Here is a 21,064-nt window from a genome sequence, read left to right as displayed (position 1 = left end):
ACAAATGGCAAATTCCACAAACTTGTTAAAGCTATGAATAGTAGTAACATACACGGAATCAGTTGCGAAACGGAATGAACATTCACCGCCTGGTAAACGCGGAACATCCGTCGAAGCCTAATGAATGCGTTTGTTTCACAATGATATAGCAGTCATATTGAGGTATATAAATTCAGTATCCTCCATTATCTAGAACTTCGTATTCACTTTCCTCCCTTATACAGCTCTCTACGTCAGTATCACAATCACGCCTTCATTCGACAGTCAAAGCTGCCGTGGCCTGCTCGACGTGGAAGGTAAATAAGAGTTGGGCATCATTATTCTTTATCGCCTCAATGTTGTGGTGGAGCGCGGTGTATGCTCACCTTGCTCCAAACTTTTATGACGAGGCGTGTCCGCAGGCATTGCCTATAGTCAAAGCCGCAATAAAGGAAACGCTGGATCAAGAACCCAGAATGGGAGCTTCTCTTCTACGCCTTCAATTTCACGACTGTTTTGTTAACGTAATACATTTTTTTCAACTCTTGTTTCCTCATTTCCTTTTATCACTTCTCTTGGGCAATGCGACTATGTTAACATGGTGTTCGTTTTGGGTTTGGATGCGGTTTTCACGGTTGCGATGGATCTGTTCTCCTGGACGACACCCCGACTTTCACAGGAGAGAAAAGTGCTGGAGCCAATGCCAATTCACTAAAGGGATTCGAGGTGATAGATAATATAAAGACCCAAGTTGAGAATGTTTGCAGTGGAGTTGTATCCTGTGCTGATATTCTGGCAGTAGCCACTCGCGACTCGGTTGTCCAAGTAATTATTATTCGGGACTTTTACCTATAAGTCGTTCCCTATTTACTTACATACAGACATTCTAAATTTGTGTTTGTAATTACTAGTTGGGAGGTCCAAGCTGGACTGTAATGCTTGGAAGGCGAGATTCGAGGACTGCTAGTCTGAATGATGCAAACAACAACCTTCCAGGGCCCTTTTCGAGCCTTACTTCTCTCATCTCAGCATTCCAAGCCCAAGGACTTTCTGCGGAGGATATGGTTGCTCTTTCAGGTAAGCGACTTAACTACCGTCTATTTTCCTTGACAAGAAAGCCGTACCGATTACTTAATTGAAGAATCTTATCTTAGCTTAATGTGTACCTGTAGGAGCTCATACGATTGGTCAAGCCAGTTGTCAATTCTTTAGAAGTCGGATCTACAATGAATCGAACATAGACAAGGAATTTGCAGCTTCTTTGCAGGAAAATTGTCCCTTCAACAGTGGTCCTGGTGACTTCAACCTCGCACCCCTGGACTCTTTGACTGCTAATGGTTTTGACAACACTTATTACAAAAATTTGAGATCTGATCCACTCCGATCAGGAATTAATTAACGGAGGTTCTGCAGATGCTCACGTGACAACATACAGCACCGATCAGCAAGCATTTTTCACTGATTTTGCGGCGGCAATGGTGAGGATGGGAAACACCAAACCACTTACTGGAACGCAAGGAGAGATTCGAACGAACTGCAGAAGAATCAATTGATGTTTAGTGACTCGGACTAAATTGTTCTGGTCCAGGTTCTATTTTGAAAGTGGAAATACCTGAGCTATTTCATATCCGTCTTTATATTTTAAACTTAAATAAATAATAAATTCATTATGTGAGAAAAACTTATTCACTCATAAAATGCGGCGCCCTTATGATGTTGATAATTAGGTCTTTACATGTTGGTACAGTGAATTAGGTTTTCTTTGTAATCTTCCTTATGGTCGAATCAAATTGTTATTAATTAGAATTCTTTAGTGAAAATAGTTGTTACAAGTTCTTTTTAAAAATTTCTTGTGTTTTGTTTATTTTTAAAAATTGTTATTAATTATAATTATTTAGTGAAAAAGTTAATCAATTCCAAAATGACTACAAAGATCTTATGGTATCTTATGGTACTTGGCCAAGGGTTGTAGAGCTGTTAATCAGTTATGTTACTCTTCAAAGCTGGGAATTCTATTCTTATCATTTTCGTTACAAGACGAAGCTCAATTTCCCTTTCTAAATTCTACCTCTTTGGATAGACCCCCTACACCAGGGGTTGATGCTTTATTTATTTCAATATAATATATGCCTTGCTCCTGCGTTTAACTCCAAGGCCAGGATTGTCTATCTTCGCATTCTTTTGCAGCATGCCAATCCCACATTACCTACCCCCGGTACTGCTTCTTCCGCAACTTTAGTCCCTGAGTTTAATTTGAAGCCTCCCATCCAGGCTTCAAACTCATCCCCTACAAACTTGGTTGACCTATCCCTTGAGTCTTCGAAAGAGAAATTTCACTCCACGTTCTTTCTCCTTCGACTCAGTGGATACTAAGGACAAGAAGCTTTAAATGAATAACCTGCAATTATATTGGATGCAGGTGAAATATTACAATCAACAATCTTATCAATTGACTTAACTCTTTGATGATCCATATTCTTCCCTTCTTCCATTAAAATGTATCACCTAATCTGCAGTTTTCTCTACAGAGGCTAATGTGTTGTTTAAAGAGAAACTTGTTCGTCCACTCACTATACCTATTTTATTTATTATCTTAGGTCGTCCAGTATGGCAGCTTCAGTTGTGGGCCACCGATCCCGCAGTGATACAAGACTAAATCATGCATTATATCCAGTATACACCGTCCTCCGTCAAATCCCAACATTGATCCCACTCAACGTTCTTTCTCCTTCGACTTATTTGATACTAAGGACAACAAACTTTGAATGAATCAGATAAGATATCATAATCAGCAACCTTATCATTTGACTTGAGTTGAATCATTCTCTCTCGTATAAATTATATTCGTCATCTGTTAAAATGCATTATAATCTGCGGTTTCTTTAGGGTGCACAAATTTTCTCTCATGGCTTTCATAGATTCCCATGTCTTTGATAGCCTAGGTGACAGACGAGTTATGTGCCTGACAGAAACTATGAGGGGATCTATCCAAATAGACCCCAACACACTGGTAACCATCGGGAGATTCAACTACATCGACAATGTGGGACTATGTAATTTCATAGCTCAATTGTGATATTAAATACAGTTATCTTAATTTTGAAAGAAAATAGTTGAAAGACTAATGATTTAAAATATCAGTAATATTATAATGATGAATAATGCATTCATATAGAGAAGAAAGAAGATTGTATATTATTGCTACATATGAAAACAATTGTATATCTCAACTGAGTTGAAATACAATAACATTGAGTAGTTAATATTTATGGACTGTCGAAGAGAAGAAAACTAAATCAAAAACTAAAATTCTAAAAATAAAGGCAGAATACTGTATAAGTAGAAGGAATTAATAAATATTCAACAAAAGCTCTGTTTCTAATACATCAGCTTGTTTTATGCTTGGCAGGGAATGAACCCCAACTAGTCTGCACACCCTATGATATTTGGGAGCGAACTCGTCACAATCCTTTGAGATCTAATTAATCCTGGCTACAATGTTGTACGTATGCTTGCTGGAACTAATGAAAGAACTCTGATTGGAAGGGTAAGATATAATTTCGTAAAAAGATTGCTTTATAATTTTTGCAAATTATCTAGGGTGATAGCTTGCAAGTCATATGCTAACCTTATGTGATTTCGTTAAGCTAGAAATGTGTTGATTGGGCTTGGTTGGGTTGAAAGAACTATTTAACCAACCACATAAAGAAATAAAAATATATATCTTAAAAAGTAAGAATCTGTATTTTTTAGTTTCATTATAAAGATATTCATTTATTGTGCAAGACAATTCCAATATTATTTAAGTTTAGATTATAATAATTTTTTCTATTTTATCAATTATATCCTCAAAACAAGATTTTGTTGCTCTCTAGATCTGTCATATTTAAACTGGTTTTTGAAGAGTCTTTAATGGTTTTTCTACTATGCTAAAGTGGAACTTTCATATCAGTATTGTTTTTGCTCATTATAATAGCCTTGTGTGGGTAGGTCATAATTTTTCTGTTATGCTTTGTCTTTGATTTGAGTTCTTCCTATTGCAATTCCACTTTTCAATTGCTATTCTTGTATTTATTTTCATTTTAATTTTATTTAATAAAAAAATGATAAAATAATTATTTAAAAAAATAATAATTAGAGAGATTGTAGAGGCAGTCATGCTTCAGGTTGGGTGCATTCTTTGAGATATTTATTCCATAAATGCCTCTGAGATATTTATTAGATTGTATCTTCGGAGGAAAGGTTTTCAAATGGCAGGCAAAGACCAAGGCATTCATGCATGTAGTTTCTAGACATACTAGAGAGATGGTAAGTAGCATTACGTATTTGATTCAATAGTGGATAGAAATATTAATGTTCTTATCTAACATAATGATTATGATAGGTTACTTCTGTTGAAGTGCCAATGTTTATGACATTTCACTTCATCAATGCTTATGAAGAAAGACAAGAGCTTGGCAAGAAAATGTCAATAATAGTTTATTGTTGTGAATATAAGGCTGATCCCTCTGTCATAGATATATTAAAACTACAAGAGTCGAGATCATCCTCCGGTGAAGACGTTATTGTAAATTCAACGTAATAGATTTTTACCATATGTTAATTTTGCATATAATTCATACCAACAGAACTAAATCCATTTCAAAATAGTATTCTCTAATTAATATAGTAAGTCAGCATAATCATAGTGAAAAAAATTGTATTAATTTTTTTACAATATCAATTAAAATGACATTTCTTTCATCATTTACATAATTAGTGAGATAATATAGGAGCCTGAGAGATATTGGTTTTTGTGAGCAGAATAGGACTCTTCACAATACCCCTAGATGGAACTGCAACAGGACAACTACATGTTGTGATGCCTCCAGAGAAACACGATAGTTTAATAGATGTGTGCACCATAAATCCAAAATACATTGGGAAGATGTATAGTTATATATATATGGCTGTACAATAAGATGCCCTTGCAATGATCCCAATTCTCTTATAAAGGCAATTTTACTTTATATACTAGTTCTTTAGTTCAATAATGATTTTATCCTCTAATTTCTCACACTTGTTAGTTTAGCTTTATTTTTTTTCCTTTACAAATTAATGCCATGTATTTTTAAAAATTGATAATTTTTTCACTAATGGTATAGATTGATTTGGAAAAGCAAGTAACAAAAAGTTGGCATATCGAACGAAGCGTTCCATTAGAACCTCTCTTTGTAGCTCGACCTAAAGCTAAAACAGAAGATGATGGTAATGAAATTAGTACTAATAGATATAATAGTTATGGATAATTAATTTATCAAGTAATAATTATAATTCATGTTATGTTCTATTATGTTATTTTGTAGGACTGCTAATATCATTAGTGAGTGATAAGCATGGTGGAGGGTTTACAGTAGTTTTGGATGGATCTACATTTATAGAGGTTGCTCATGTAAATTTTCCTTACAGACTACCATTTGGCACACATGGTTGTTGGATTCCCAAGTATAATCAATAAAATAAATGTGACCATCTACAAAATGGTTACTTTTGATAGGTAAAGATAATGATCTTTACATTGCCATAACATATAAAACAAGTTTGAATTTGTTGGATATCTGACCTACTACTAGCTATTTTTTCTAAGGTGTTTTAAGTCCCTATCGTTAAAAAATAATAATATTTTGGCCCAATTAAGGAGTGCTGGACATATTAAAATAAATCTTAAGCTTCAATTATCTATTAAAAAATAAATTATTTAAATATCATAGATATTTTTTATAAGTCTTTTCTGTGCAATTCCTTCCAAATCAACATGCATGATTTCCTCTCAACACCCTGACAACACTTAATCTTTTAGCACCTATCTTACAAATACTTTATAATTATGAACATGAGTGTATAAATGAATATAGTTCTTATATCATGCAATGATGGTCCAACAAGGAAAACTAATGTGATTTAATAATAATGAAAGTAGCTTATTTTAATTGATCTAAAGTGATAACCTAATGACACAAAATGAACTAGGAATTAGTGACTCAATAGGGAATCATAAAAAGGTAATGTTGTAATACTACCATCTACACTCACTTATATCTTAGGCTAGAAAACCAAGTCATAATGGTGCACATAATCCCAAAGAATTTATATGTAACACAAATGCTTTTCCATTTTTAATAATTATTAATCAATATTCTTTCATGCCCCTTACGTGATTCTACATTTTGTATTAATGTCAATTATAGTAGTGGAAATTGAAACATTGGATGAAACTTACCTATTATTTATAATTTGATGTATGTCCATAAATGTTTTGAAATCGTGCGCACTTTAGTAAACCTTTGGAGTAAACATAAATTAACCACTTGCAAATTCTAACAAGTCAAGTTTTTTGATGAATAAGGATGACATAATATATTCATTAGAATATATAATACACATACCCACAAGAAAATTATAGCCGCACACAAGGTCACCCCTCAATGTCATAAGCCACACTTGAAAATCAAAGTCTAGTAGGGTATAGCCTCGAAATAAGAAGGCATAAACAAACTAACAAAGGGTGCATACCACAATTCAATAGAAATTACAACTAAGTAGCCAGTGCACACCGAGAAGGAGTTGGAGGGGGGTCATGATCATCTAGTTTTCCCATTTATCAATAGGGTTCAGGCTGATGTCAAGTAAAAACCACCCCTCATCAACAATCGCCTCACTTTCCTCTTTATCTTCTACCTTTTTAAGAGAAATTGCCAAATCTAACCATGGGAGCCACTTAGAAGATCCACCACAACCACTTTGAAAAGGCCAAGCATCATTGTCTCCAAGGGTTACCCCTTCCCCACCTGAAGGCTAGGAAAAGGTACATTCCTTGTAAGGTGGAGAAATAGAGCATCATTGAACTAAACCAACACTACCACTAGAATGGTGGAAAATGGTTGGGGATCATCCAATGAAACCCTAGCAAGAGTGAAAATGGAATTGACGCAATGATTAAGTAGCTCTTGATGGTGAGTCACCTCTAACAAAATCTTAGCAAGAGTGCAAAGGGGAATTGAAAGGTATCTTGCATGACAATAAGGGTTTGAATGCCAATCGACTTCCAAGTAAGAGGGTGTTGGGGAAAAACTGAATAAACACAATAAAAACTGAATAAACTGAATAAAAACTGAATGAACAACCCATTTGCCACAAAGGGTTGAACTCTAACTCCTAGAAGAAAGGAGACCAAGCCCACCAAAATCTTGCAAGAGATAGAAAAACTCCCAAGCAATGAGGTAAAAACCTTTGTGATCCTTAGAAAAAGATTGGTGGAAATCACAAAGAAATGAACCTCCAAATGGAGATAAAAAGAATTTGAAGGTGCCCAACAAGAGGAGTAATAAACATGGGTGGTCACTAAAATCTTTGAGAAAACCTAGAATTTTATAGCCAAAGAAAGCAGTTTGGTAATCCAATAGGAAAGCTTCTTCTGAATTCTAGCTAGAATGAAATTCTAGAGGTCAACTGAAGAAGCCTAAAAAGAAAAGGGGATTCCCAAAAATTGAAAATTTTTACTATGTCCAATCCACTTCTAGTCATAGTGACAAAGCTATGGATGCTTAGGAAAAATTTTTTTTGGTAACATTGCACCTTTTTTAGCTATATTGTAGAAGTTGAAGCCAAATAGAATGTATCCAACCATTTAAGGGATTCTTTCAAATTCTGCTCCTCTTTAATGAGCATGTGAAAGGTGTTATTTGCAAATTGACCATTGATGAGTTGCTGCATTGATTTTGGTGGGGAAATGACTCAGACAAATCCTTTAGAGATGGTGTCTTCAAATACATAACCAAACCCTTCTACCACAAGAACATATGAAGAGGGTGCAATAGTGTACTCATGTTGAATTAACCGAAAGAGTTCGAAAGTAAGGGATTGCCAAAAATTATATGATACAAGAAGAAGCATCCCCAAAAATAATCTAAATAGATTGAAGAAATATCAGGCCTAACCTAAGAGCTCCAAGCATCATAAAAATAATGGGCCATTTGATGTGATCATAATCTTTGGTAAAGTCAATCTTGAGAACGAGAGTAGAATAGCCAAAATGATGAGCCCATTCCATAACTTCCCAAACCGCAATGATATTATTTAGAATAAAACTAAATATCCAAAGCCTTGGCAATAATTTTGTTTGATACATTCAACAAGGTAATATGCTACCAATTGCAAATATCCTTCAGATCACTAGGTTTGGGAATGAATTTAATATTAGGGTCATTGTTGATAAGATACCCTAAAAAAGGTTATGAAAAGCTTTACGATAGAATTTGTAAAGATTGAGACTAACACAAGGCCAAAGAGTTTGATAAAACTCAGAAGGAAACTGATCGTAGTTGAGAGCCTTATCAACTACCATAGAGATGACAACCTCCTTAATGTCATCCAAGGTAAGAAACTTCTCATGAAAATTATATTGGGCCTTTGAGAGCTGATGGGGAACAACATAGAGTTGGTCCTAAAGGGCTTGATCTCACTTAGGAGAAGGAGCTTGACTTGTGAGCATAAACATTAATGATCCCAAAGAAATTATTTATGATTAACATGAGGATCCACATTAGTTGGTGACTAGGATCAAACCCACGGTCAACAATGAAGGAATTCTAACATGGAGCAAGTAGAGTCACAAAATTTCCATGTCATGCCTCTTCTAGGAAACAAAACACAAGACCATATCGCAAAATAAAATGACATGCAACAAAAACATGAAAGAGGATATTTTAATTTCCTGCAAACATAAAATGTCAAAACTAGTATAGTTTTGTCGAGTATCCCACACAAAATCCTTGTCCTCAAGAGACGATAAATGGTTATTCAACAAAGAATCTATAGACTAAAAATAAGGTAACCCATTCCGATGTTTTTATGGAACAATTTTACCTTCCTTTGCACACCTAGGCATGCTATAAGAATGGTGAAGTTTGTTAATTGGAGCTGCAATGATAAAAGCTGACTAGGGGGGTTTGCGCTAGAGGTTGACAAACAAGAACATCAAGAGGTCTATTACTCGAAGAGAACTTGCCCTTAAGAACAAAAGTTCTTAATTTTTTTCATTCTTCACTACCTCAAGAACATGTCAAGAGGACTCAACAACCTTTGGTGGGGAGTTAACTTCGAGATCTGCTAGTGGATAGTTCTTAATCTTATGAGCCACCAATTGGTAGTAGAAATAAGTGTTAGGTAGATTTAAATTGAGAAGTTGTTAAGAATGGTGAAGGCCTCCAATCTGAATGTTAATGGTCTCCCTTAAATCGCAAGACAAATCCACCTCAACAAAAACCCTTTTCAGAGGGGGAGCATGATAGAATTGGTATGATTTGGCATAAACAACTTTCCTTATGGAAGTAGAAATAGAAAATTAAAAAATACCAGCATGGTAGAGGAAGACCTAAAAATTCTACCCAAACTCGGACCTAAAGTTTCTTATCCTTGGATATAGAAAGATCATGGGACACTAGCAAGGTAGATCCCATGAGGGGCCCATGCCTTGGCAATCCAATCTTGGAGCATGCTTTCAAGGGGGACCCTCCCAATAAAATATCTAATAAGTGTATAATATTCAAGCCATTGACATTCATAATCAAACTCTTGTGCAAGCAAAACGATATTCGAGGGACTATTAGAAGTCTTATCTCCTGAAAAATATTCAAAACAAGTTTTTGAGGTTGATTATTTGAAGGATCCATTCATGTTAGCTACAAATGCATCAATACTTGCATGAAAAAATAGATTGATGTTGGTCATAGCCTAAAAACCTAAAAATGTCCCATAGTAAATGTGGTATGGCACAAGCCAAATGCAAAAGAGTAGTTTGTAGAGAAACAAAACTCAAAACCCTAACCGAGCACATTTGCCTGCCATCTCATAAAACATCTAGCATACCTCAATCTAATCATATTTTTACTAGCTGGGTTTGACAAATGACATGTACCAATAGAGTGCTTGCTATTTCAATGGACCTCATTTTTCCCTATTTTTGTAAATAAAAAATTTGAAGTCCACTCATCTAAATTCTAATACACTAGTAAGAACTTAGTATACAACTAATTCAAGAGAAAATAGATACTAATAATTAGCTGAGGATTGGCCACAACTTGTAGCTCTTGAGAAATCATCTAAGTTATATTAGAAGAATACTATTTGTCAGATTCCTTCTATGATCATGACCTTACTTATAAATAGTAGAAAGCTTAAAGATTCTTCTTGGAGTTTGACATATTATGTTAAATAGATTCTTTGCCTTCCAACAAATTTTTAATTTGCTTTTATTGTTCATATCTCTAGAGACTAGAAAACTATTACAATTTGTTTAGTCAAAAGAGCCTTTGTGTTAATTATGCATCGAAGGTCATAATATTAGGTGTCCCTATCTTCTTTTCAATTTTTGTTGTTTCTTTAGCTCCTACATAATGATTTCATTTGACCTTTCTAGTCAATTCTTTTGTGATTTACTGCATTCGTAAACTTTTTTATTCTTAACATTATAGATTTGTTAAAAAGTCTCTTTGACTTTTACCCTCAAATGATACTATTCTTTATCTAATTTTCTACCATTCCATTATTAATATATTTATTAAAAATATATATTAACAAACTACATTAATGTTTCACTTCATCTTACAATCTAATTATTCAGTAATATCATAAAAACGTGAAGCTATAGTCTACCCAACCCAGCAAGGAGTTCAACTATAATAGCCACACTCTTTGAAAAACAACGTATATGTACAGTTGGAACAACTGCTTCCTCATGTGTTCCCTCGAATATAGGTACAAATGACAGATTGCCGGAACTCGCTTAAGCTGTGAATAGTATTATACAATTGCTAACATACACGGAATCTGTTGCAAAACAGAATGGCCATTCACCGAACGGAGTACGCGGAACATCCTTGGAAGTCTGGTCAAATGCGTTTGTTTTACCACAATATAGCAAGCATAATGCGATATATAAATTCTGCATCCAGTATATCTGCTTTCCAGTGCTTCTCTGCAACATATATTACAAGCAATTAAGTTACCTGACGTTCCAAATTTCTTTCCGTTTGATTAGGTGCTCATACAATCGGTCAAGCACAATGCTTCACATTTAGAAATCGCATCTACCAGGAATCGAACATCGACCCTGTTTTTGCCCAATCTCTTCAGGCAACGTGCCCTCGAGACGATGGCGTTGGCAGTAGCAACCTTTCTCCTTTCGACATTGTTAACCCAAATGTATTTGACAATAACTACTTCAAAGATCTAGTGGCATCGAAGGGCCTTCTACACTCAGATCAGGCACTACTTAACGGTAGGGATGCTACGTTTACTCAAGATCAGGTTGCTCTCTACAGCAATGATCAAACTGCCTTTTTTACTGATTTTCAAGTTTCTATGGTGAACATGGGAAACATAAAGCCTCTTACTGGGACGGACGGAGAGATTCGGAAAGATTGCAGGAAACCAAACTAATGGAAACTTAAATTTGTTACACTATATATCAATTCTCATAAAATAGTTCCGCTTGATAGGCCGTAATCTACCAAATGCAAATGGTTTGTCGTTTTCTCTTCTTTAGATACTGCATCAAATTTGCAGTTTCTCCAAGTTATTGTGATCTCATGCACTTAAAATGATTCATTTTCATAACAAAGGAAATATCTAAAAAGAGCCATAAAGTTAATACACCGTAAGAGTATTGTAGTTTGTATGTGTACATAAGTTTAATGGAGGTTGGTGTAGTACGAATGTTGCAAATTTTTATCATGTGTCTATCTTTAACTATCACAAAAATGTTATGTATGGTCATATATAGGAAATATACGTTCTTAGGTCTTGTTGAATCCTAAATGAATATGAGTTTATCTAATCTCAAAAGTTTTCTTCTTATTCATGATAATATTTTCTACTCTCGAGAATGGGTTTACAGTGTCTTGACTTAAATAAATCTATCTAGAAGTATGAAAACAAAATTTCAAACCCAATAAGACCATCTCAACTTCTCTTTGATCGTGAATGTTAATAATGAGTTTACAACATTTAGGAAACCACACATTTTCTCCAAGGTAAACCCAATATCATTAATGTTACATGTTGAAAAAGGCAATGTTTTACATCAATCTATTTTTATAAAAAAATATCAAATCTTGTTTATGATAACAAAATTTCATTGAATTATTTATTTTTATTTAACATTTTCTACAAACTAATTAACTTGTGACTTTTCTTCACCAATATGTTTATTATAGATTATAGGCAATAAAGGTCAAATGATTTAAGGTTAGGCTAAAAAGGTTGGGGTCAAAAAAGATAACTAAATAGAGGATTAAGCTTTCTGGTGAGTAACAAAACATGTTGTGGTGCATGGATTTTTGAAAATAATTATTAAAGGTGACTTTAAGCTAATTGTTGATCTCCTTAAGTCATTTTTGCAATCCCCTTAGAAAATAAAAAAAAATTAGTTGAAGAAAACATAGTTTTCCTATCTTCATTGCCACAACGGAAGATTTATCACATGCTCAGAGAAGGAAATGAATTAGTAGATACTCTTGCTAATTTGGAGTTGTAGTTTAATGAGTGGAGTTATTGGGTGTTTGATATGAATATGCCTTCCCAAATAAGGAATATTTTGTTTGAAGTATCAAAATCTCATAATTAATCATGCTTTGATTAAATTATTGTGCCTTGTGCCATAAACACTAAAATAAATGTATAAAGATATATTTTTTTTAGCAATTATAAGGATTCCTTATATTTACTTGATTACAACTAATCGTTGTGTTGTTAAGCTCCCTAAACTAAAATATCAGCTTGGTATCGATCAACAACATATGGCAAAATCTCACATGAGAAAGATATAATTTAATGTATATCAATAATCTAAAGTTTAATTTACTCATCATTTCAGGGTGCTCTCTTTATCATCTCCTACTCAAATAATTGCATGGAATTTTTTTAAATTTATATTAGTATGCTTGGAAAAATTATAGAAGATCTCCTCATGAGATTGAGTTGGATTGACTAAGTAAGAAAAAAGGGGAAATATTAGTGATAACAAAGATATAATTAAGTTGGATTATTTACTCTCATGTGGTAGATATAGGCTCACTATTTTAATGGCAGACTCCTTAATCAATATCAAGGATTATTTAGAAGTGTTGGTAAAAGTTTTGTTTTCTCTTCTGGTTTCTTAACATCTAAAAAAAGTGTATTGGCTACCATTTTCTCCTGGTTTGTATGAAACTCCAAAATGTGAGGCCAATAATTGTGTTTCAAAACCCCCACCATTGATTCTTTGGAGAAAAATATTGAAGCGAGGGAAATGTTTGAAAGGGGTGGGGTTACTCCATTCTTCAAGCTAATAAAAGGGAAAAATAATAATGTTTCTTCATAGCTTATGAAAAAATATAATGCTTATAAGGTGCAAGTGGGAATGTTAAAATAGATGTTTCTAAGGAGCTAATTGGGAAGGTTATGGTTATGAGTTGTGAGGGGGGAAAGGTGAAATGTTAGAGTTAGAAGCATGCCTATGATGAGTATATCAAATTGTTCTTAGAGAATGGAGAATAGCTCAAGATGCACTAGAACGGGTTGTTTCGATCTATCGCCTCATCAAATAATTTACCTTAGAAGGTATTGGTAGGTTCACCCATTTTGGTGATTACTATTTTACTCTCTTTAATCACCTAAGGTATAATCAATTAGTTATATTTTTATAATTTTTATTTTCCACGAAAAAATAATTTTTTGAAGGTGCTTATCCCCTATTAAACCAATGGTGTATGTGTTTTACAATTATTTCCTTGTTGCTACCTCTCCACTACACCCTACTCCTAAGTAGAGCACTTCAGCCAATTACCAAAACCTTAACTCTCCTCACGTCAAGGGAAGAGAACATATATTTTCATTGCTAATGATAACCCATCCTCCTCAAAAAGATAAATCTATAAAAATCCCCTTTTGGGCTAACCTAGAAGGCATAAATTATTTCCAAGTCATGAATGACCTCCTTCATTAGATTATCAAATTGGGCCCATAAACTCCATCATTTTTTATAAAGATAATAGGTTTTACATGGACCCAAAACTAAGAGTTTTATAGAAATTGGCCATCAGCCAACCAAACAGAAACTAATAGCAAAATAGGGGAACACCCCAAACCGAGCTCAAAAGAAAAAACAAACAATAGGCAACAAAACAAAGCACACACAAACATTCAATTAAGTAAGTGTACCAACTTCTTGTTCTTCTAGATGGTAACCTTGTTGATTTCCTTGAAGTCCTCCATGATGAACCTGGAGGTACCCTTATTGTTGCTCCTTCTTCTGGTCCTAGAAATAGGGCCTGTAGTTTTATTGGCACCCATAGAAGAGTCTTTAGCACCCGATTCTTTCTTTCTGTTACTGTCACTAGGATATTCATTATTAATAGGATTGGATCTGTACTCCGCCACCATTGCATTGACCTTTTCCAGCCCCTCCATATGATTTCTCATTGCCTCCTTGCTTATGTCTACCAAATTCTTAAGGTTATTCTTGATCTCCTCCATAGAATGATGAACCTTCTAAATTATTTTCTCATGATTACATTTCATAACCACCACATCATGGGAAAGCTTCTGGGTCATGATCATGACATTCTCCATTTTGTTAGGCTTAGGTGAATTAGTGAAGATATCAATTATCTCTTTAATCCCCTCTTTGAGGGTATCGATGTCCTTCCCCACCCACTTCCAGCAGTTCTCTTGGCTTCTAGTTGCTTCCATCACCATATTCATCATATTACTTTTCTTCTGTAAGCCACTATCCACATCTTTAGGCAAAGTACCCTACTTCTCCTTTAGTACATGAAGAGGAATGTTCAATTTGATTTCCTGGTCCAAGGTCTTGGGACCATAGTCTTTAACAACCAGCTTCTTCTTTTTGGAATAAGGCATAGTTTGAGAAACCATCTAGTTGGTTGATTTATATTTACTTGCAACCCATCTAGGGTGGTTCTTGCTACTATGGGTTACAGGAGTGACCAACAGCTCACCCTCTTCAACTGGCTTGTAATCAGGGTCAACAAGAGGTTTGACGCTCCCACTATCCTCCATCTCCATATCTATATCAGAGACATCTTGAACATCAGTATTATGGATTTGGCCTTTCTCAGAGAGAGAGGGAACAACTTCATGGGATTTTGCGTACTCTATAATGAGTACAATAAGCCCTTCATGGAGGATTGGATTATTTGGATTCTCAACATGTTTTTCTAGACTATTATCCAAAGAAGAAACCAAATAGAATGGAATCGAAATAACTTTGCCATTCCTAAAATTATTTAGGATGGTAAAATAATAAAACAAGATACTGGCATATATGCCATCAAACCTCATGTACCTCATAATGAATTTGGCCATATCCGCCCAGGGAGCAATTACTTCTTTTCTGTTGTAGCCGCCATCCACTATTTTATTAACTCAAATACTCCTTATCTTTATCAAAAAAATCCACCATGTACTCCTCCCTTGTTTTTTTGTCTTTGTAAAACCTTCTACCATTCATAGTCAAACTTGTAACTGTAGCCACCATGGTTTCATCCATGTGAAATTCAACACCATATACCCTCAAAACCCCTTTCTTCCACCCATTAACAAACATTTCTGTGAGTAGAGAAGAAGGGCCAATGAGTCTTTCCAAGAAGGGAACCATTCTCCCATCTTCAATTTCCTGTCACACCTCCTTATTTTTCTTCCATTTATCAAAAGTGGGTTGTTATTGCCTATTTTTGTCCCGACCCATAACAGTTTGAGTTGCCAAACAAAAGAAGGAAATGGGCTACACAAGACAAGTCTCTAAATGAAAGAAGGACAGGGGCCACACAAGAAGATAGAAAATCTAGGCACAAGGGAAGTTTCTAGATCTTTGAATAGGGAAATCGAAAGTAAACCATTTCCCCAACACCTAAATCAAATCAGGATAGTTCTTCATTAATTACCGCAAGTAGAAATAGTATCATCATATACCATGTCACACAAGTTTTTTGGGAAAGAGTCCTGATTGCTCCAACATTTTGGTGCCACGTAGCCCACCACCATATTCGCCACTAAATCCACCGCTTTATTGCCTTCCTAAAAAATATGAGAGATTTTAAATTCATCCAAATCTTTAATCATATCATAGGAATCTTTGATGAAGTTGGCAATAGTCCAGCTAGGATCCTTACGCCCATTCAAACAGTTGATAATCTTAACTGAGTTAGATTACAACTAGAGCTATCTAAATATTTCCCTTTTAGCCATGTGTATCCCTAAATGGGCAGCGCTAGCCTCCACAAATCCCTAAAAAATAAAGAGAGAGTTATTTTTTTAATCTTTAAAACTAAAAAAGTCAATTTGGATAATGAGAATGATATAAAATATGATATTGAGAACAACCTCGTGGTGTCTCATCCTTCCTTGCCAACTATAGATTATTAAAATTGGGAAAAAAAATGATGAGATGATTGTATCATTGGGAGAAAAAAGATCCATGAGGTTAGCTAAGCTCTCCATGGAGGTTAAGATTGCATCATTTTTTGACAAAAATAGCCCTGAGGAGGAGAAAGAGGAAATTTATTTTGATCATTCTTTAAAAAAATAGGAAAGTTAAGAGACTATAGAGATTAACCAGGACAAACCTCCTGAAGACTCCTTATCTTAATCCCCTCCTTATCACACCCTCTCTACAAAAACCATGGAAAGCCTTAACATCCTCAAAAACTACTTGGAGGAGGAGGAAAAAGAACCATATGATAACAAGATGACTAGTAAAGAATAGAATAGATAGATTCTATCTATTAAGATAGAAGATCTTTATTCCAAGATAGACAATATAAAAAAATCCCTAGAATGCATGGGTTTCATGAGCAATAGGGGAAAGATTCCCTCATTGGATAAGGCCATGGGATATATTATTAAAATATCCAAGCCCTAATATTAAATGTTGTGATAGGAGTTGTGACAGTTGGATAAAAAATGGATAAGACAGTTAATAAGTACGACAGGAAAGATAGATTTGTTGGCTAGACAATCTCAACTATAGGATGGAAGGTGACTCTGTAAAGGATGGTCAAAGACTAGGAATCGATCTATTAGAGTTTAGTCTACTCTTTGTGTTAGCTATTTTTTGAATGGTTAATAGTTGTGTTGTCTATTATTCTTTTAGTTTCTATATCTATACATAGTTATTTTTTGGTTGTATACAGTGAATTTGAGAATTAAAATATTGTAAAACTAAATAAAAAATCCCACAACATAAAACCCTAGTTCTACAAATAAATCTATGATACACCAATCAAGAACCTAAAAACATGGAAAGCAACAAATACCAAAGATTATACCATTGACATGCTCATTAGGGTTTGATCTCCATTTTTTTCTATCTCCATTGATCTTGTTGGAGATTATTGTTGTTAGATTTTATATATGCACAAGAGATCAACAAATAATATATTGTGGTTATGTATGTAGATGCTTGAGTGATGATGGCTATGTCATTAGGGATTCACATTAGGGATTGATAAGGATAAAAGGATCCCCTTATATAGAGAGTACCCTAGATAATGGAGGGATATGATTAAGAGGTGGAGGAATAAATGGTTGACTCAAATAGAGGGTAAGTATGGAAAATTGAAATTATTAGGGAATTGATTAAGGGTAAATTAAGAGATGACTGACAATTGTCATGGACGGAAAAATCTCATGAATTAATTAAATAAATAAATATTTATATAATTAATAGAAGAAGTTAGGCCAATTAAATAAATATATTATTTCTTTAATTTTGAAAAAGGGCATTTAAAATAAATAAAAAATATTTATTTAAATAGGGAAAGACTAGAAAAGGTTTAATGAATTAATTAAATAAATAAATATTTATTTAACTAATAGAAGGCTTAGGATAAATAATTAAATAAATAAAATATTTATTTAATTAGGCTAGGATAATTTTAGGTGTCTACATTTTGCCAATCTTTGAGACAATACAACCTCTTGCATTGGCTCAAAGAAACTAAGATTAACAAATACAACATTTTCCCTACTACAAGAGTGGTATGTCCCCTCAAGAGATTGGGTGATTTTTTTTGAAAAACTATAGACAATCTCTTGATGGGAAAGATAGTCTAGAAGTGATAAGGATGAGGCATTAGGTTCAAGCAAGTAAAAAGTAGGCTTGAAAGGGATCACTGGGTAGTGAAAAGGCATCAAGAGATGAGCACAACCAATTAGGGTTCCACAACCTATATATAGAAGCCACGAGGAAAAGTATCCCCATTTGCATCCTTGTCATTTGAGAGATTAGAGTGCAGAGAATCCAAGGAGCTTGAGTGATGCAGATCCCTTCACACACCTAAGGATAGTTCCGAAAGGTTTAGTTTGACCCCCTAAAATGATAACAAGTGTCCTACAAAAAGGACTCCACACCTTAAGGTTTGAGCTACTCACACTCCTGTAGACTAGCACCTACTCAAGATGAGTAAATGACCTCAACACCCCTAACATGCCTCACCATGACTCTTTCTCCTTAAGGCCTTTGATTTGGTCCATTCATGACACCAAGGAGCTATACCCAACATTGATTTTGGACTTTGGCCTCAATTCTCTATACTTCCTTTGGAAACCTACCCCATAGGCTAGTAGCCCTATTTGATGGGTATTTGGCCCTTAGCTCCAAAATATTGAATACAATCTGACAAGATATTTACCATTCCATATACCCTTTATTGAATTACACTCACCCCCAAGAGGGATTGGCAAGATCTGCAATCTAAGGGTCTGGACCCTTTAGAAGCCTAGAGGCATAATTAGGGCTATTATACCTAATTTACAAAGAAAATTCAATTTATAGATTCTCAACCACAAAAACAACTTAATGAGCATGTGAGGGATCATAAATAAACTCTAATTCTATGGTTGCATGCCTAGAATCCACTGCTATGAGATTTAAGGGTGACTTTCCTAATTTTGTTTAAGATAGTCACATGGAGATGCCTACGCAGATTTAATTCAACCTCCTCATAGCTAGACCTTCCCTACAAGAACAGATGAAAATATTAGAATAAACTAACCAATCTTGCATTCCACCAAAGCAAATAACTTCTAGATTAGTGGGATGCAAGATATGGCTATTTTTAGGTGAAACCCTAGCCAAACCCTTGCTTTCTGGGTTGCAGTCAATAAAACAAGGAGTTCTCGCTTCTCACAAAGGATCAAGACACAAAACAACCGCAAAAACAAAGGTGATTCAATACTATAACTTCTCCAGTAACACATTTTTCAGAATCAATCTAATACAATGATGTACAACAGCTGCAAATTCAGAATTTCATAGACAAAACTTAGTTTTAAGTCTTATTATGCTTTCCAACTTTAACCACCAATCACACCAACCTTCAGAATCATTGCATTTTTCAAATGTTGCACTTTTTCTTGTAAAAGTTGCATTTTCCAAATGTTGCATTTTTGCCAAAAGTTGTCAACCAAACCAGATTTGGGATCCACACAACTTGGATCAACAAAACACCACCTACACACCCTAAAATCCTATAAAACACCAAAACAAACATCATTCTACCCCTATCTACCAATTTGTCCAAATTGGTTTATCAAGATGCCTAATTTGGGACATTGGTTTACATGGTGGGGTCCTTATTGAAAACATGAAAATGCCCAAATAAAAGACACTTAAAATTATCCTAATAACCTAATCCTCATCCTCTGATTCATCAATGGCTTGTTGAAGAGGTGCCCCTGCATCATTGAGTAGATAAAATAGTAGGTCCAAAGCTATAGCATTTAGATTGCACAAGTTTGATAGAGTTTGATTGCTCCAATGGCCAGTGGACATGGGTGAGATGGTACATATCTCAAATTTTCCTATCAATTTTACATTTATGACACATTTATTAGGCTACAAAGTGGTATAAAAAAAAGGTGTTCAATTTTTTTAGGGTTTCAACATGTATGCATTAGGTTAAGAATGTATAGGACTTGATAGCGCATCTAGGTAAGGTAAATCTACGTATGCACTTTTAATGTCATATGCATATGCAAAATATGTGTATACATTGCTTGGTCACGTATAGGCAATAATGTTGCATCTATGTTGAACAATATCACATATAGGTCAAAAAATGTATGTATACAAGCTAAAAGTGTGTATAGGTAGTCTCAATACGTATGGGATAAGTCCCATCACATGTGTGTTTGGAAAAAAAAGTTAGGGAAAAAAGAAGCTATACTGTGTTGAACAATTGCGACAAATAGGATTAATTATCGACGTGATAAAGTCTGACAGATGCCTCAGCAAAGGAAAGCTAATTTCTACTGATAGTAGTAGTGTCATGTGATAAACATAAGAACTACCTAAATAGGGCTAGATAAGTAGAATCATGTGATAAACATAAGTACTACTAGGAGCATGGTTGATTAAGTGATACCATATGATAGAAATAAGAAACACAAAGATAGGGTTATCCAATAATAACCATGTGATAAATATAAGCACTAGTATGATAGGGCTAGATAAGTAGCACCATGTGATAAACCTAAGTACTATTAGGATAGTGTAATGTTAAGGGCTGATATGATGAGGTCCTAATGCAGTTTTCTTGGTATGATTGTAGGAATATTTGACTCTATTGGAGTTACAGGAGAGATATCCCATTACATAGAGACTTCAGCCATAGTTGACAAAGGCTAACTATAGAACTCTAGAGGTGATGGGCTTGAGACACATTATGTTTATGCCTGAGATTCAAGCAAACCTTGGATTGTTGATTGTTATAGCCAAGTGGTGGCATTCAAAGAGTTGCTCATTTCATTTTCCAATGAATGAGATGTTAGTTAGTATGGAGGATGTTTACAAGATACACTACATTCCCCTTACTGGAGAGATGGTTGTATATGATTGCAATGGAGATGATGATGCTTTGCAATTTTTTGATGATAACGACCTAGAGATGCAAGGTGGACATGTGAGATAGGAGACCATGTATGCCAGTGGGGAGGCTTCAGTAGCAGTTTTGGGCGAGGTCATAAGTGGATACCTATGCCCAGA

At 34.7% G+C, this 21,064-nt stretch overlaps 1 protein-coding gene across 1 annotated transcript; it reads left to right on the top strand.

The window, feature by feature from the left end:
- The first annotated feature begins 74 nt into the window (after positions 1-74).
- Positions 75-11,457, top strand: LOC131045687 (peroxidase P7-like). The gene is made up of 5 exons (XM_059217304.1): positions 75-128; positions 225-501; positions 611-804; positions 891-1,056; positions 11,057-11,457. Exons 1-5 carry the CDS (start codon positions 75-77, stop codon positions 11,455-11,457), a joined length of 1,092 nt encoding a protein of 363 aa, XP_059073287.1.
- Positions 11,458-21,064: the final 9,607 nt, after the last annotated feature.

This window comes from Cryptomeria japonica, chromosome 3, assembly GCF_030272615.1.
Source record: "Cryptomeria japonica chromosome 3, Sugi_1.0, whole genome shotgun sequence".
Taxonomy (NCBI): Eukaryota; Viridiplantae; Streptophyta; class Pinopsida; order Cupressales; family Cupressaceae; genus Cryptomeria; species Cryptomeria japonica.
This window is presented reverse-complemented; position numbering and strand designations above follow the sequence as displayed.

Excerpts from the sequence above, each read along its gene's own strand:
- LOC131045687 (XM_059217304.1), top strand. The coding sequence starts at position 75 with ATGAACATTCACCGCCTGGTAAACGCGGAACATCCGTCGAAGCCTAAT. Across the intron at positions 129-224 it reads CGTCGAAGCCTAATGAATGC|CTCTCTACGTCAGTATCACA; the intron begins GTTTGTTTCACA and ends TCCCTTATACAG. Across the intron at positions 805-890 it reads CTCGCGACTCGGTTGTCCAA|TTGGGAGGTCCAAGCTGGAC; the intron begins GTAATTATTATT and ends TGTAATTACTAG.